The 17,835-nt window shown below is 45.9% G+C and overlaps 1 protein-coding gene across 1 annotated transcript in view; it reads right to left on the bottom strand.

The window, feature by feature from the left end:
- Positions 1–16,356, bottom strand: part of LOC138726273 (ubiquitin carboxyl-terminal hydrolase 12-like) — a 32,600-nt gene extending 16,244 nt beyond the window's left edge. The window contains exons 1-2 of the mRNA XM_069867897.1: positions 16,173–16,356; positions 2,621–2,701 (exon numbers count right to left, since the gene is read on the bottom strand). Coding sequence (XP_069723998.1) covers positions 2,621–2,701; positions 16,173–16,220 — 129 coding nt within the window. The 5' untranslated portion in view covers positions 16,221–16,356. The remainder of the gene's footprint in view (positions 1–2,620; positions 2,702–16,172) is intronic.
- Positions 16,357–17,835: the final 1,479 nt, after the last annotated feature.

The raw sequence follows: 17,835 nt of genomic DNA, 5'->3' as shown, positions 1-17,835 counted from the left end.
CATTAAGTCAATTGGTTATACATGTCCTGCTGCACGTGATGCTACCCACACAGAACCAAACAAAATGGAATAGTTAAAGGAGCGCCACCCAAATAGCTTTAAAAACTCCTATCAGTGAGACGCAAGGTGGTTGGCAGCCATCAAAGTGATCCAGTGAAAAATTCACTTCATGGCATGCTTTTGGTATTAACAACGTCCTTCTAAACGGTATTTCAGCTCTCTTTACTCTTTGTAAAGGTGGTGGCAAACAAAGCGGAAGAACCTTTATTCCTGAAATCCAGAGATTGCCTGTTAACACTTCAGATGTTTCACTGCATGCTGAGTGCTTTACAGAAAACCCAAATGATGCATTTTATTTCAGTGGAATAGACTTCTTTCATGTTACTACAAAATCCTTCTAACTCTGAGCAACTCCAGGCCTCGGGAACCTTCTGAATATCTCACTTACTGATCTAGTCTTCTCTACAGAGAGAGTTCTTCATAAATAAATAGTATTCCAGAGCAACATCACTCTTTTAAACTGCAGTCGATTTGCATTTAGAAGTACAAAGCAGTCAGATCTTTTTAATCATGATCTTAACTTTGCTAGAAACTCTTCATGAAAAAAAGAAGGTTCTGGCCATTTGTCTCTGACAGAGCCCCCAAACCAGGCTGGCAAGGCTGCTCCCAGCAGGCTGGTGAACCTTTCCAAACCCCGTGCTACATGCATGGATAACACACAAGGAGTGTATCAAGTCTAATGTGACCTATACCACAAAGGAAAACCAGACACAAACAGGTTTTTAAATCGTTTTGTCATGGTTTCTCTGGTATAAATAAATATTTTAAATAGATGCCAAAACATAGCGGGGGGTTGCTTAAAACTGACTGCATTGAGAGTCAACGTTACCCAGCTTTGTGGGAATTTGGACAATGTTACTCTTTCGATATAAAGTTTGAAGGCTTATTTTAAGATAGAAGCTCTTCAAAGTGAGAATGGATCTGAAATTCTAGAATGAAGACATCGTCCCATCCCTCCTGCACTTCAGTTCAATATTACATGACTGCTGAACAGGTTGATGGGAGGAGCAGGCAGACCCTTCACCCATATCCTCTGCCAGGGCTCTGGCAGCAGCTGGACCGCAGGCAGGCTGGCTCAGCTTGCCCATCCAAAAAGACAATTAAACAAATAAATGTAAAGCTTCTGTTGTCCCCGGGTTGAACACGTGATTCTATTTGCAGTGCAACCACACATTCTGACGCTGAAGCCACGACGCTGCCCTCTTTAAAGCGCTCCAACTTCAGATCAGGAAAGAACTGGAAATAACTTAGGGAAGAGCTCTGTAGAACAATAGCAAGAACAGGATCATCCTAAAGAAACTGGTTGCAAGGAATAAAGCACAACAGTATTAGTCATATTCTGTCCTTCAAAACAGAGTATGGATGTGGTTAGAATAATGCTGGGTATTTTTAGAATGCTATTTTTCCTCTTCACGCTATTCATCGCTCTGCTATTTATGTTACAACTGGAGATGCCTTCCATTTTTCTCATTGTGGTGCAAACCTCAGCAGCTTTGGAATGGCCATTAACACCATTCTGCAGGAACACAACTCCATGTGTTTGGACAGCTTGGTGTCCAAGAACACAAACCGCTAGAAACCCATACAGAGGGCCACTAAATGAGTTTGCAACAAGCTGCGACAAACACCACTTTAGTAGCTCTGTTAACCTTATTTGGCGCGTCAGAAGAGAGATCATCTCACTTTGCAGCCCTGTGCACCCAGATGACCAGCAGACAGCAGTACTTTGATTTTTCAGTGAGTTCTGCCAAAGCTGTATCCTCACAGCACAAACACAAAAGCCACAGAACCATGTTCCTGTTCACTAACTTCCTGCACTCACTGGTTTAACTTGTTCAACTGGCACATCACCGACTGGCACAACCGCTGCCCTTCTCTGCCAGGAACACTGTCAAGATCAGCATCAATACTCTGCTCTCTCAATCCTTAATTTAGACAGACAATTCTTTTTGCCCACAGACCCCAGTTAAGTCAGATCTGTATAAACGGACAGATACAGAAAATACATCTTTTTAGAAGGACTCACTGTAACACAAGGCTGTCAGAAACAGAAAAAGGATTATAACATGTAAGAGTATTATCAACCCTGTCAGTGTCCTGGCTACGTCCTCGCACAGAAGAGCTCCCACTGTCCCCACCAACAATATCTTTATTAGAAAAGTAAGACATTTTCATTTTAAAACCTCAAGGCTCTCACACACTGCAGCACCAGTGTAAAATGAACTCTCTCTTCTCTACAAGAGCTTATGATCGACAGACACACTTTATTAGTTAATGTTCTTTTCAGCTGTATTTAAAACTCTATAACTAGAAACATACCTGAGTAGGAAGGTTTCTCTCAAAGAAGTCGTAATAAATACACTTATTTTTCTGTATTTAAGATGAATTTTTTATCTTGGTTACTAACAAGGCATAGCACCATCGTGCGGGGTGCAGTGTATGCCGAGTCCCAGTTTAAGTTAGAAGTGCTCACAGATAAAGTTCTAACAGAAAATCCTGTTAATTCAAAATTAAGATATGAATTACAAGGCAGCATTTCAAACATAGAAAATTTACTTACATTGACCAATCCAAAATAATGCTCATTCACAGGGAACTGCTCAGGACCAATCTCTTTCTCCAAAGCTGAGGCATTGGCGCCCTACAAAGAAACGGTGTGGTTACTTTAGTGAAAAGAACCCGTCTAAATAAATCCAACAGAATTCATCTCTCTCCCATAAAAACAAGGCAAGAAGTTACCTCCACTGAGAATTAGCACCTCAAGTATCCTCTGTTCCTCAGAATGACATCAATATGATGCTTTACTGTTATAAAAGGTACCATGTTTTCACTTAAAAAATGAACTTCATCCCCCGGAATTGAACAGAAGGGGGTTTGCATTGGAATCGATTTGAAAATGAAGAACAAGAAGTTTGTTCTCACTTCAGGCTCCAGGTTAGTCACAGTGACTTAGTATCACCAACTGAAATTTAGTCAAGAATACGTTGTAAAAACAGAGAAACTTATACCAGACAAAGAACTTCCAAACCTGGACAACACGGGCTGCAAATCCCAGGAAAGAAAAACTTCCTTTGTGCTGCACGCTGCACAAAAGCATGATTTGGTTGTTGGTGATTTGCATCTCATATAAAGAATTCTTGGAAACATCTTGCCTTCACTGGCACTGGAAACACTGTAATTCTCTAACTGTATTTCTGGTATGTACTACGGACAAGTGGTGCGTGATTAAAAACCCTCGTACTTTAAGGACGATGCTTAAGCTCACGGTGCATTTTGACACATCTTTGAGTCGCCAGCAATAGTGAGGATAGAACTTACTATTTTAGATACCACTGAAATATACCGCTACCCATCCATATGGTCTTATTTGTCACATGGAACGAGAACCAGGGCACATCAGCACTTCAGTTTCCATTTTAACTCTGTCCACTTCAAATTCAAAGTGGCCTATGCGTCTCCATTTTTTCCCTTCGTTTTAATCTACCCACGACTTACAGCTCCGCTCCCACTTGGGATTTGGTACCTTCCCTCTCACTGCTCCATCTTGTTCACTAACATTTCCTGCTGATCTTCCAACAGTCTCCAGTTGCATCTGTGCTGACCTAAGGAGCTGCCACCGCTCAATGCAGAATCCAAGCACTTAGGAGCTTTTGCTTCTGTTTCAATACCCAAGCTACTCCACCTACAGCCTTCTGCAAAGAAAGCTCCTTCTGCACCAGAGGGACATCTTAAAGTGCCTTGGAAAAGCATGAAACAAACAAACATTACAGTCCAGCAAAATTCAATTAATTTATTTCCCTGAAGCAGGTAATGGTTTTTAATTGCTGAGTGATATTTTAACCATTTCCATTAGTATTCTGCTATTAATATAAACCATTGACAAGTAGAGGCTGCACAGACAGATCAATCTAGATTGTCTTTAATAAAGAAATAACTAAAAATTTCCTCAGAAACAGTAAAGAAACCAAAAAATAATTTAGTTTAACAGGAGGAATGGAAACTGTAGCTGCTCTCCCAGATCAAATTTACAGTGAATAACATATATCAAAAAAGACAGAAAGAGGAAGGCTCAAACTTGGGCACTATAAAAACCACAAAACCATTCACTAGGTGCTGACAGATTTACAAGCAAGATTCTCCACAAGCAGCAATTACACAGATATTTTTGAGGCATCAGTGCCAGTTCAAGCAGCTCCTCTCATTTGACTCCCTACATCCTTGCTTCCAAGTACCTCTTTTCCCCCTCTGTTCTCTCCCTCCAAAAACCCAACCTAAACCCAGACACAAGAAAAGCCACCTGCAAGGAAGAACTGCCAATGTGTCTCTCTCCAAAAAGGTACTTCAGGTCCTCACTTGTGTTGTTCAATCAACACTGACTGTAAGGAACAATGTAAGAGGCACAGGTGGACGAGGTGCTGAGGGACATGGTTTAGTGACTGACAGGAATGGTTGGACTCGATGATCCGGTGGGTGTCTTCCAACCTGGTGATTCTATGATTCTATAACCTGCATGCTAGGTAACTGCAGAATAAGAGATGATGCTGGCTTTGAAAGATTTCCAGTCTTGAAATCAGAACCGACCACTCAGTGAAGTTCCATTACTCTTACGTGCTGCGTGAGATTAACGAAGGGATATGTGTAAAACTTGCACACTTGTGAAGCTCAGTTGAAATGTCTCTGAACAGCTGTCACCCCTCCTCCACGCTCTCCGACACAGCACAGGGGAAGCTGTAGAGAACCAGACAGCTATCACAGGAACCCAACCATACAGAACTACAGAACCTACCATAAATCAGTGCTGCGATTCAACTGAGCCGCAAACCCACATCTACAGCTACCCCCCCACTTAACCTGACAGGTTGCACGTGTCTCTTTTTCAAGAGCTGCCCTGTATCTACAGCCCGAACTTTGTACATTTAGGTAAGTTACCTGCAGGGGCAGATAAAGAATGAAGGTTTCCTCAGTAAACTAAATGCTGCAGTTAAAAGTCAATCAGCCACAGAAGCTAAATTAACCTAACACTTAGTTGCAATGTTTCTGAAGTTTCTTGTCAGAGGACAGGCTCCCAAGCAACAGGATGAGAGGAAATGGCCTCAAGTTGCACCAGGGAAGATTTAGATTGTGTGTTAGGAAAAAAATCCTTTACCAAAAGAGTGGTGAAGCACTGGCAGAGGCTGCCCAGGGAGTGGTGGAGTCTCCATCCCTGAAGGGGTTCAAAAACCATGTAAATGTAGCACTTGGGGACATGGTTTAATGAGCACAGGGGGGCTGGGCTTACAGTTGGACTGGATGAGCTGAGATGGCTTTTCCAATCTCGATGATTCCATATTTTAAATTAGCATTCCAAAATTACAAAAACAGGACTCAAAGTAATCATGAGAAGAACCAAAATTACGAACTGGTCATCAATAGTTCCAAAGATGCAAACTTGCCAGTTGTATAGTACCCAAGAGACTAAAGAGGCCCTAGGGAACACATGTGCCCAGCACAGCACGATCAAATAACCACACTGCAGACAGCAAAGAGCAATTTCACGTGAGAGGCAACGTCTAGGACAGCCACACTACACAAGGCAACAAGGATGTAGAGAAAACATCCCTTTCTGGTGACAGCCCAAACTGGCCTTAGCCATGTCTCCAGATGGCAACACAGGACACGTTTGTGAGGGCAGCTGCACAACTGGTGTCGAAGTTGTACCACTCACAACCCATAATCTTTGCAACAAAACCTGCATGTAGCAAATGAACCAACTGGAGAGCAAACCCAATGCAGCATGAACGACGTCTCACTGTAGCAAAACCTAATAAGCAGCTTTGTTCTCAGACTGATAGGAGTTACACGCATTTTCCACCCCCGCTGCAAGATTTTTCCATCTGGATAAGTACTTCTGCCTCAGATCACACAAACACTTGCTTCTGAGAGACAATAAACACTTCATAATTTTGGAAAGATAAAAGTCACATTTCTCATCTAGAAATAAAACCTAACTGAAGTGGCAAGTGTCCCAAGCAGGAACACTTATATATGATTATTTGAGGAATCAAGAAAGATGTGTCTTGTCTGGGGTGCCACAGAGAAACTGCTCTGCATCCGACAGTACGTTACACATCTAAAATGACAAGAAAATCAACACAGTTTGGTAAACTATGACACACGTTGTGGGAGTAATAAAAAATGTCAAGTAAAAAAAATCACTAATAGACCAACAGAGTCTGCTCAGCATGAAACAGCCGAGCAAATACTGTACACTTAAATGCAGGTAAACACAAAGCTTAATGCATGAGGTTAGAACTGCCTTCTCACTGCTAGTGCAGGACAAATACATACATCTTAGAAACCCCCAGAACTCAGGAGATTTCTTGGAGGCCCAAGGAAATGCTCTCAAGGAACTACTCTGCTGTTCCGGTTCAGGAAGAGATGATAAAATTTTCAGAACACAGCTCTGCGACCAGAAACCACAAATTTATACAGTCAACACATAATTAATTACCTGACAATTAAAACACCCCCTGGTTTAACAAAGTGGTGAGATTGTTTTCCTTATGTAATTAGGCTCTCCGAGATGCAGATTTAACACTTCCACACTGGTGGGTGAGGTGACAGTTGAAGTTTCAGCAACTTGTAACCAGGATTTGTAATTTTTTAGAAGTTCCTGTGACTGTAAGTGATGTCTCGGAGGTCGGCTGCACTTTTCAGAGCTTCTCTGTTCCGTTCACACCCCTGCTGGCAGAACCGACTTGAAATCTAGACAGGGAGAAAGCTCAGCTCAGTGGCTGCTGCAGAGCCAGCACTACTAGCCAAAAAGAAAAACTGGAAGGTGCCCGGCTCATCTGACCCAGCTCTGATGGAGCAGTTCAGAACAACAGGAGCAGCTAACGGTGACCCAGACCACCACAGCACACTGGCAATGCAATATTTCTGTCAGTAATTTTACGTTATGCATTATAGCTAGTTAAAAAAGGCCCTACTCAAGAACATTTGTGCTCACCGAGTTTCATCAGAAAAGAGAAAGAACACCCTTTAAAAAAATCCCATTTACTGTACTTTAAAGTATCAAATAAAAGCACAGGGAATTGTTAATATTCAAGTTTTTCTCCATTTTTCACACCAGCTTGGTGAGGATATCATACCAACATTAGATAAAGATACAGGGAAGCTAGGAGTAACTGAGTAAAACCAATATTTACCCAAGGAACACCAAAAGGTCTCTAAGGCAGGTTTTGTTGAGTTTGGTAAAGCTAAGAAGGATGGTACAGTAAAATGGGATGTGGAAAAAAAAAAATCAGTTTTCAAAGCTCTCACCTGAAGTAGCTGTCTAAGCAAGTCACCACAGATGAAGTGATCCCACAGTATAGCTGAAATTTGAACGGAATGACCCATCAAAACCTGAACAGAGCTCTAGCAAGTCTTCCAATTTATGAGCTGTGAGTCCTTTTTCCTCAGTAGAGAAGTCTTAAAGATTTATTTCCAGTTCAACACACCATACAAATGGAAAAGATACTAGCAGACCTCTATGTCTTAGTCAGATGACACTGCTAACTTGTTGCATCTCCAGAATGAGAGGAGGCAGATGTATGCTCAGACATTGCAGGCTCTCCCAAGCTCTACAAACAGTCTGTGACTACCACTGCAAAGCAAATGAGTATTTTGCCTGCACCAGACTTAACTGATTTCAGAAACTGGAAATGCATCCACAGTTTCCATAGGCTGCACTACTTCTGTGCCCTTAAACTTACATGAATTTGTAATCACTCTTACAGACAAATGGCTCACATCCCTTCTCTGACACGAGGCACAGGAAGCAGTTATTGGTGGAAGATGAAGAGAAGTTATCACTTTTCTATTTCCTACACATAAGTAGCTTTACAGTAAGCAGTTATTGGTGGAAGATGAAGAGAAGTTATCACTTTTCTATTTCCTACACATAAGTAGCTTTACAGTAGAAGCTGTGCTATGGCCCAGAGTTGAAGAGTTCTGAACAGAAGAACAGCTGGGAATGATCAATGACAATTGCACAGCTCAGAACATGAACTATGGGCAACTGATGAAAGAAACCCACTTGTCCAGCATCCACACAGCTCCTGCTTCAAGTTATAACTTTTTCTCTTTTTAGTAAGAAGAATTTTACCAAGTTTCAGTGAAATCCTGATCCTCTACAAAACCTGGCTGAGCAGCAGTGGACTGTTATCACACACTAACCTACGCTGCCAGTCAAAGCTTCTTATCCTTAACAAACACTTTCACACTCGGAAGGAATTCACACTTCCACTTGTAAGTACCTACTGTTTGCTGCTTTGAAAGTAACTTTGCAGCCTTGGGAATGGTTACACAGGCAATCCCTCGCTGTCCTGATAAGCATTCAAGCAGGCCTTACGAGGAGGAAGCAGCTGCCGATCCAGCTTCATCAAGAAAAGATAAAAATTAGCACAACACTGGGTCAGTAGCCCTGCTGTTACCCAGAGCTCTGTCAAAAATAATCAGGTCAACGCTGTACAGTGAGTAGAGAGGCACTGAAGCTACAAAATGAGGGGGAAAAAAAATCCCACAAAGCACATGATGGGAAAGGGTTCTGAGTGGGAAGATCCCACCGTCCTCTTTGCAGCAGCCTGGAGACCTGGTGAGAGGGAGCAGAGCACTTCATGGCATTTACCTCTGCTGAGCCACACTCCTCTCAAGGATGAGGAGAGCAGCGGGAGGGCTCAGGCGGCTGTCCCACACCCCTCACAGGGGGCTGGGGTCACATCTGCCTTCACTTAGTGCTGGGGTGTCTCAAGTTAGCACAGTCCACTCTCTACTAGAGACTGGGGATACTGCTGAAACAGTAGAGGGAGATGTGTGACGCACTTATGGGACAGGCTGGAAGAGGGAAAGAGCAGTAAGGTTCAAGAAGGGTGCAAGAAGATAGGTAGTAAGTGAAGATACAAAAAATTATAACCTTTAAAATAGCCACTAAAAGAGGCTACAGTGCAAGCAGCATTTCCAATGTGCTCTAACCACACTACCAGAGTTCTGGAAATTATGCAGGAAAATCACAGAATCATAGCATGGTTTGGGTTGGAAAGGACCTTAAAGCCCATCCAGTTCTACCCCTGCCATGGTCAGGGACACCTCCCACTGGATCAGGGGCTCAAAGCCCCATCCAACCTGGCCTTGAACACCTCCAGGGATGGGGCAGACACAACTTCTCTGGAAAACTTGTGCCAGTGCCTCACCACCCTCACTGTAAAGAATTCCTTCCTAATGTCTATCTATCCTCCCTTCCAATTTAATCCATTCCTCCTTATCCTATCAATACAGGCTGTTGTAAAAAGTCCCTCTCCAGCCTTCTTGTAAGCCCCCTTTCAGTACTGGAAGCTGCTCCAAGGTCTCCTAGAAGTCTTCTCTTCTTCAGGCTGAACAACCCCAACTCTCTCAGCCTGTCCTCACAGCAGAAGTGTTCCAGCCCTGCAACCACAGATTGTCTGTGGATCTGTACCCACTCTATAGCCATTACTACTCAGCATAATGGGACAAAATACTAAAGATTTGTTTGGTTTCTTCAAAGGACATGGAAAAAGAGAGACAGCTAAGCAGACAGTATGCTTATCAAACAAATGCTACTGGAGTTCTCTAAATGCTAATAAGGATGGAGCAGTTGCTTAAAGGACAAGAAAAGGAAGTACCTAGAAGTGTGAAGCCCTTCTTAACTTTTCAAAAAAACCACATCCTCAAACTTGCAGTTTGTTTCTGGTTTTAATACAGATCCTGCCAACATCTACCAGAAGTTCAAGTAAGTTGTAGCTGTGCTCATTTTGGGGTACTCCACCACCAGATGTTCCATTTGTAGAGAGGAGGGTTGTAGAGAGGAGGGTGATGGCCTCTTCTCCCAAGTGACAGGGGACAGGACAAGAGGGAAAGGCCTCATGCTCTGCCAGGGGAGATTTAGGCTGGACATTAGCAAAAAAATTTTCACAGAAAGGGTCATTGGGCACTGGAACAGGCTACCCAGGGAGGTGGTTGATTCACCTTCCCTGAAGGTGTTTAAGGGACGGGTGGACGAGGTGCTAAGGGACATGGGTTAGTGATTGATGGGAATGGTTGGACTCGATGATCCGGTGGGTCTCTTCCAACCTGGTTATTCTATGATTCTATGATTTACAGCTTGCATGTAGACAACAGGAGATTTTCAGAAGAGGACTCTTAATCTCTGGATGGTATGGACTGCTGCTCCTGAAGCTCAGGACCGATTCCTATCTGTTAATTTGATAACGTTTAAACTGCAGTTTCCTACGGCTGCCTATATATCGCAGCTGCTTTAACCCTATCTAAAATACAAACAAGACTAATCTCATCACCAGATTACTTCGAACAAGCTAAAGAGAATCGCTTATTTTAAAACACTCTCTCTATACAGTCCATAGAAATCTAAAGATACAACTGCTCAGGGCACACAGGAAAGGCTGGCCTTGCCCACACTTTGGTAGGGAGTAAAGCTCGTGGAACACTGCGGCTACTGCCAATATCGCGGAGACACCAGTGCCATCAGAAAATGCTATATTTGAACATAACTTTACTATTATGAAGTATTTAAAACTTGAATGCTTAATTAGAGCATTTTTTAATAAATTAATGTTGACTGGTTTGTAAAGTGCTCACGTAAATGTTTATTGCATCGGGATCTGGTCCTGCAAGGCCCACAGGATCCATGCATCACAAAGGCAGAACAAGGCACATACACTTGCCAAACTGTAATTCTATGCCTTTTATTATTAGGTAGTAAAGCTGGGCTCCAGGAAAATGAAATACAGTAAGGATGCTGGATTAAGGGTAGGAAGTACAGAACTTACTGCCTAGAGTCTCGACCCTGGGATGTGGTACTGCGTGCAACCTCTTTCCCCCTTAGGCACTGTCTCAGAGACTACCAGAGTGCTCACAGCTGCTTCATGAGCTCTGCAAGAGTTCTCCTGACCCCAGGTTTGTCTTGAACAACCAGTAACACGCATAAGAGTGTAGAAGTCTTGCCAGGACAGCTCTCAGGTGTTCCTCAGCTTTGTGGTCCTCTAAAAGAACAAGCACAGACAGATCTACAGGCTCACTCGAGGTCCAGAGCTTACCAGTCCCATTCTTCTGTGAGCTGGTGATAAGGATAGACAGCAGAGGAGCAATACCATATAAAGTGAGGCAGTGGGTGCTCATGGAAGGCAAAACACAACACTACAGATTTATGAACAAGCTGTAAATCCAGTCACAAGGCCCATCAATGGGTCCAAATGTATACAGTGACAGCTTGGGACACAAGAGATTAAGGGGATAAATCACTACGAAAGGAGCTGAAAATATAAAATATGACAGAGAAAAACAAAACAATGATCTAGAGTGCAGCCCTGTATTTTGGCAACAAGTCCAGGAATCTCCCAAACAGGCATCTGTCAGGGCAAATCCTGAGAGCCAGTTATTTTTTTGTAGGAACGGGATACCAAGTGATGTGCGTATAAATACAGACAGATTCAACGCTTTAAAAGCATTTTCTATAAATCCTTATTACAGAACAAATAAGAAAGATTAAGTAATAATAGAGCACCTCTTGACCTATCCACACTCTGTTATTCTAACATCTTTCCCCAGGTACTCACACCTCATTTTTAAATCCTAACAGCTCTGCAGTAGAGCCCCTTTGGCACAGGTAACATCTCATTCCAACCAACGAGCCATGCTCTGCCCACAGTTTCCTCTACTCCACGGCTGAACAAAGTTAACACCCCTCTTTTTCCTGGGGACAGTGAAGTAATGAAATCTAGAAATTTCTAGACAATCTGGGATGAAAACAGACCCCAGAATAGCAGAAAAACTAGCCCACATGGTAATCCAGGTCTTTGTAAAATCTCCAAAAAAACCATCAGAAGGCAGCCCGCGTCCTCATCACCTGCGCTAGCTCAGAGGGACAGGCAGGGGCTGGCTGCTTTCCACAGGCCTGTAGCTCCAGACGGCTAAAACACAAAAACCAGGAGTCAAAAACCTGGAGAGTGCATCGCCAGCTACCCACCACACACAGTACAAAACAGGAGCCAGAAGAGCGCATGGAAACACCTTCCACGGAATTACCCTACGGACTGGTTTGCAAGGGGTTACACGTTATTCTCCAGCTGGGTTCTAAGCACAAAGATGAATATTTGTTTCCTTCAGCTTAGCAAGGCCACCAAGCAGCAGAGCACTGCTGGGAACAGAACTCTGCTTAGCTAACTTCACTGTTATCCTCTTCTCCTTCCACTTCCTCGGTGACACCTTCCCAGCTATTTCTCTGACAAAGCCAAACCAGAGTTCTACAAACTCAGGTGGAACAGCAGCAGGGCAAACACTGCACATCAGTGATGTGAAAGCCCTGCTTGAAGCAAACAGTCAAAGTTATTCAGGTGGCAAATGGAAATCTATTACAAATGATTAAGTCATCTTTGCTCCAGATGAGGTTAATAATTACATCCATGCTGCACTGATTCAGAGGAGTGGAGTAGGACTCCCACCAATGTGTATACTGGATTGGAGCTCCTCAGGCACGTCTTACTGGTTTGTCAAGCAATTAGCCACAGACCTAGGGAAGTGTCCTTCATCAGCATGCTGGGTAACACCAATATTTCTGCTGGCAGCTTATGACAGACTTTCCACAATCCTAGCTGTCAGAGAGGAAAAGATCAGGTCTGCACTTCACACCTTGCTCCATTCCAGTGTTCTGTATCGCTTCTCCAACTAAAATAAAAGTTCTTGTCAATGCAACAAACTCTCTGACTCCCAAAGGAAAAACTCAGTTCTAAACTGCCTGTGTCAGCCCCTTGGAGTGCAGCAGGCAAGGTCTGGATTAGGTGAGGCAGATCATGGAAATTCAGCCCTCTTTCCTCTCTCCCCACAGCCAGGAGAACTTTCACATCTGCCCACGGCCATGCACATGCAACAGAACTACAAAGACATTGCTTTTAAACACTTTTTATACAGGAGCTGTACATTTTTCATGAAGAGTAATAGAAGACCTAAATGGTGCTTTCTGTTTCACTTTCCCAGTTAATTTTCCAGTTACTTGCAAAAAGAAAACTAAACCTCCTGGAGTCCAATGCAAAAGTAAGAGCTGGGAAACAAAATTAAGTCAAAGGGACAGAGAAAGGGAGCACTTGTTGGAATCTCTTGGCTATGGATGTGCCTTGCCGCGTGGCACCAGCAGCTGTACCAGGTGCTGAATCACAGTCGAATGAGCAGGGATTTCCTATGAGTTTCCGACCTTGGCGATGGTATCGCTGCCACATGAACTTTGTGCCATCGTGGAAAGAAAGACAGTGCTCACATCAAGGAAATGAAATGATCTTGAGGCATGGGAAAGCCAATTCCCACTGCAGAAACCTGGAAGTGATTTCAGAGACGGGGTGTGCAGAGTGGGATATCTGAGACAAGAAGTCACAAACGCCAGACCTGGTGATGCTGGCTGACTGAGGGGTCTAAGAATGTCATAAACCGGTGTTTGTTTTCTTGCCTGAAGCACGGTGCTGGTAAAAACTGCATGTTTTACTAAAAAGTGCAAGGGGCTGTACAATCATGATGTATTAGCATAATCCTGAAGAAACTAGTTTCCCAAAGGGACTTCATTAATGCATTATGACAAAGCAAACAGTATTTTTCCGTACTAGACATTAACTAAAGAAGATGCAAATAAACAGATTCAATTTTAAAATATAGAACCCAGACCTTAATTTTCCTGGGGTCACTACAGAAAAAACAGTCAGATTGAAAGTAAGTTTATGTGAACTATACCTGCTCCTAACATAGTGATGCTGAAAAATTCCACAGCATTTCATCAAAGAGCTCTATAAGAAACTTGGGAGCAAGTTTTGTACAATTATTTAGTGCTGGCAGCTCAATATTTTCTGCAGAGAAATGAAACAGAAAGCTCTCACTTGAAGCAAAATCAGTAAGGAGAACCTGCTTCCCTGCTACAGTGTGAAGAGGCTTTTCCTGAAAAGCCACAGTGCTCCAGAATGGACATGAGCAGGCTACAAATACCAGCTTTGCTTCCCTCTATCATCCCAACCAAAACCAAGGTGAGCACAGGAGCAAACACGAGTCCAAGACTGAGAACAGGGAGCCAAAGTCTCTAAAACCAAATCACAAATGCTGGAACGGCTGCATTCAGCTCTGGCTACGTATGCACAGGAAAATGCCTCGCCTTACATTTGCCCTCTTAATCATAGGCTCAGTCAGCTGATCTCAGGAATGCATCCAAAACATTACATGGGATTGAGTCAACCACCAGCCTCTGTGGCAGAGCTCCACACCGAAGTCATGCCACCTTAATTTCACCTGTGTTTGTGATGGGCAATTAAAAAATACCAATTACGTTGAAATAAAATCCAGTGAGATTAGTGAAGTATGATGCTCTGGGAAGCCTTCTGGAATAAACTTTAAGAACAGTTATTCATTGCCACTGATTTTTAAAAAATAAATTAATCTCTCTCATTATTACTGTGAAACTCCAAACACCCAGCTGTGTACAGCACCTCTGTGGCCTGGTTCAGCTGGATCTCAAGGCAACCAAACCCAGTCGGTCAGTGCTTACAGACAAACCCTGCACCCTTCACACAGGAGTAAAATTGTCTCAGCCAATCAGTACTCAAGAGACCCTCTGACACTGCCACCTATGCTCTGGTTCGCTCCTATTTCAAGTGAGATCTAAAACTGAGGTTTGACCATTTGGAGCTATTCGGATTGGCAGGAAGATGTGTCGGGGAGGGTTAGGTTGGACATCATAAAAAGGCCCTTCTCCCAGAGGGTAGTAGAGCCCTGGAACAGCTCCCCAGGGCAGCAGTCACAGCACTGAGCCTGACAATATTGCAGAAGCATTTGGCCAAGGCCCTGGGACCCACAGTGTGAAGGTTGTGGTCGTCCTGTGGAGGGACAGGAGCTGGACTCAATGACCCTTGTGGGTTTCTTCCAGTTCTGTGATTCTGTGGATGTGGGACTGTGAAAAAACAAACCTGAATGCCCACTGCCTGACTCTGCACTGGGTTTCAGCAGTTCAGACGCGTGTTACAGCTCAAGCTGATCAAAATCCTGACAGTAAGGATCTTTAGGAAGTGTTCTGATAGTGTGTCATTAACCAGACGCAATATTTAACTTTGAGTCAGCGGCGTTTTAGTGCTAGACAACCCCCTTGCCAGCCTCTACTTACGTAGCAAAGTAACTTCATTAAAAATTCTGCATAATCATGCAATCATCAGTCTCCCTCGTTGGCCACGCAGATGATCCCATGCTATAGGTATCCACATGAAGTGATTGCAGAGCTGTTCTAAACTAGTAAGACAATCTTTAAACTGAGCCTAGTTATCACAAGTGACTGTGATCTGAGCCAGGAAAAGAACTCACGTTCAGTCGCTTCGTTCCTCCCATTCAAAGAAATGCACCCACCTGCTCCAGCTGTGGTCCTGCCAGCAGCTGACACCCCCAGGAGCCCAGCGGGCTCTCCCTGCCCCCTGCCAGGGATGAAGCATCGCTGCTCCAACCCCTCAGCCCCACACTGCGGGGACGGGGGATCCCCCTCAGCCCCACACTGCGGGGACAGGGACCCCTCTCAACCCCACATCGCGGGGACGGGGATCCCCTCAGCCCCACATCGCGGGGACAAGGACCCCTCTGAACCTCACATTGCGGTGATGGGGATCCCCCTCAGCCCCACATCGTGGGGACGGGGATCCCCTCAGCCCCACATCGCAAAGATGTGACCCCCCTCAGCCCCACATCGAGGGGACGGGGATCCCCTCAGCCCCATATCGCAGAGATGTGACCCCCCTCAGCCCCACATCGAGGGGACGGGGATCCCCTCAGCCCCATATCGCAGAGATGTGACCCCCCTCAGCCCCACATCGAGGGGACGGGGATCCCCTCAGCCCCATATCGCAGAGATGTGACCCCCCTCAGCCCCACATCGAGGGGACAGGGATCCCCTCAGCCCCATATCGCAGGGACGGGGGCAACTCCCTCACCCCTACATCGCCGGGACGGGGCCTCCCCCCGCCATGGGCGCCGCTGCCGCCCCGGTGGCCGGTCCCGCCCCGACGGCCGGTCCCAGCCGGTCCTCTCTCCCCGCCCCCGGCTCTCACCATGGTACAGATGGAGGCGAGTCTCCGGACCGTCATCAGCGCGTCCATGCGCGCCGCGCGGCCGCCGGCCCCGCCGCCATGTTGGGCCGCACCGCCCGACTGACAGCGGCAGCGGGGCCGCAGGTGGCGCCACGCACAGACGGCGCCGGCCGCGCACCGCGCCGCGCACCGAGCGTTCCGCGATTTTCCGTTCCCACACTCAGCTCCGCCCGGGGGCGCGGGCAAAGCCTCATAGAAGAGAATCATAGAAGCACAGAATGGTTTGGGTTGGAAGGGACCTCAAAGCCCATCCAGTCCCACCCCCTGCCATGGGCAGGGACACCTCCCACTGCATCAGGGGCTCCAAGCCCCATCCAACCTGGCCTTGAACCCCTCCAGGGATGGGGCAGCCACAGCTTCCCTGGGCAGCCTGGGCCAGGGCCTCCCTGCACTCACACCAAAACATTTCTGCCTAAGATCTCATCTCAATCTCCCCTCTCGCAGCTGAAAGCCGTTCCCCCTCATCCAATCCCTGCCCTCCGTGATCCAGAGCCCCTCCCCAGCTTTCCTGGAGCCCCTTTCAGCACTGGAAGCTGCTCGAAGGTCTCTCCGCAGCCTTCTCTTCTCCAGGCTGAACAACCCCAACTCTCTCAGCCTGTCCTCATACAGGAGGTTCTCCAGCCCTCGGATCATTTCCATGACCTCCTCTGGGCTCACTCCAACAGCTCCGTGTCCTCCCTGTGCTGAGGATTCCAGAACTGGACACAGGAATCCAGCTGGGGTCTCACCAGAGCCGAGTCTCTACTGTCTGGTCAGAATCCCCTCCTCACCCTGCTGGTCCCACTGCTTGGGATGCAGCCCAGGACGTGGTTGGCTTTCTAGCCTGTGTGTGCATGTTGCCAGCTCATGTTGAGCTTCTCATCTACCAGGACCCTCAAGCCCTTTTTTTTTGCAGGGCTGCTCTAAATCTTTTCATCCTGTATTGAAACGAAGGATTTCCCCGACCCAGGTGCAGGACCTTGCGCTTTGCCTTGTTTTGGCTCATGAGAGATCAAGTTGGGGAGCTGGGGGACATCACCAAGCCCCCAGGGAGGCCAGGGCAAAGCAAGGGGAAGGCACTATTGCCACGGGATTGAGCTGGGGGACATCTCCAGCCCCCCTGGGAGGGACACCACAGCCACCCCAGAACACCCAAACACCTCAAAGGTGCATGCTGGAACATTGCCTTTCCTGAGACCCAGGGGTTGCAAGGACCCACAGATGGGTTTTTCCAACAAGGATGGAGTCAGACAGTGATTCGCTGCATGGAATCCTCCACTGTCCTGCATGGCATGTCCTTCCTTCAGCAGAAAGGGCTCTTTCAGAGCACCGTGCTGCAAGTGACAATGGTGCCTGTTGTGAACCCGGGAGGAGAGGAGTGAGAAACGTTTCCAAGGCACCATTGTGCCCTTCACAGAGTGTCTACCCACAGCAAATGTGTCTCAGGGGTAAACAGCCCTTGGGAAGGGGCTGGAGAACAGCGGTTCTGGGAGCTGCTGAGGGACCTGGGGCTGTTTATCCTGGAGAAAAGGAGACTGAGGGGAGACCTCATTGCTCTCTGCAGCTCCCAGAAAGGAGGTTGGAAGGCGGTGGGTCCTGGGCTCTTCTCTCAAGTAAGAAATGATAGGATGAGAGGAAATGCCTT

This window comes from Phaenicophaeus curvirostris, chromosome 13 (assembly GCF_032191515.1).
Source record: "Phaenicophaeus curvirostris isolate KB17595 chromosome 13, BPBGC_Pcur_1.0, whole genome shotgun sequence".
Classification (NCBI taxonomy): domain Eukaryota; kingdom Metazoa; phylum Chordata; class Aves; order Cuculiformes; family Cuculidae; genus Phaenicophaeus; species Phaenicophaeus curvirostris.
This window is presented reverse-complemented; position numbering and strand designations above follow the sequence as displayed.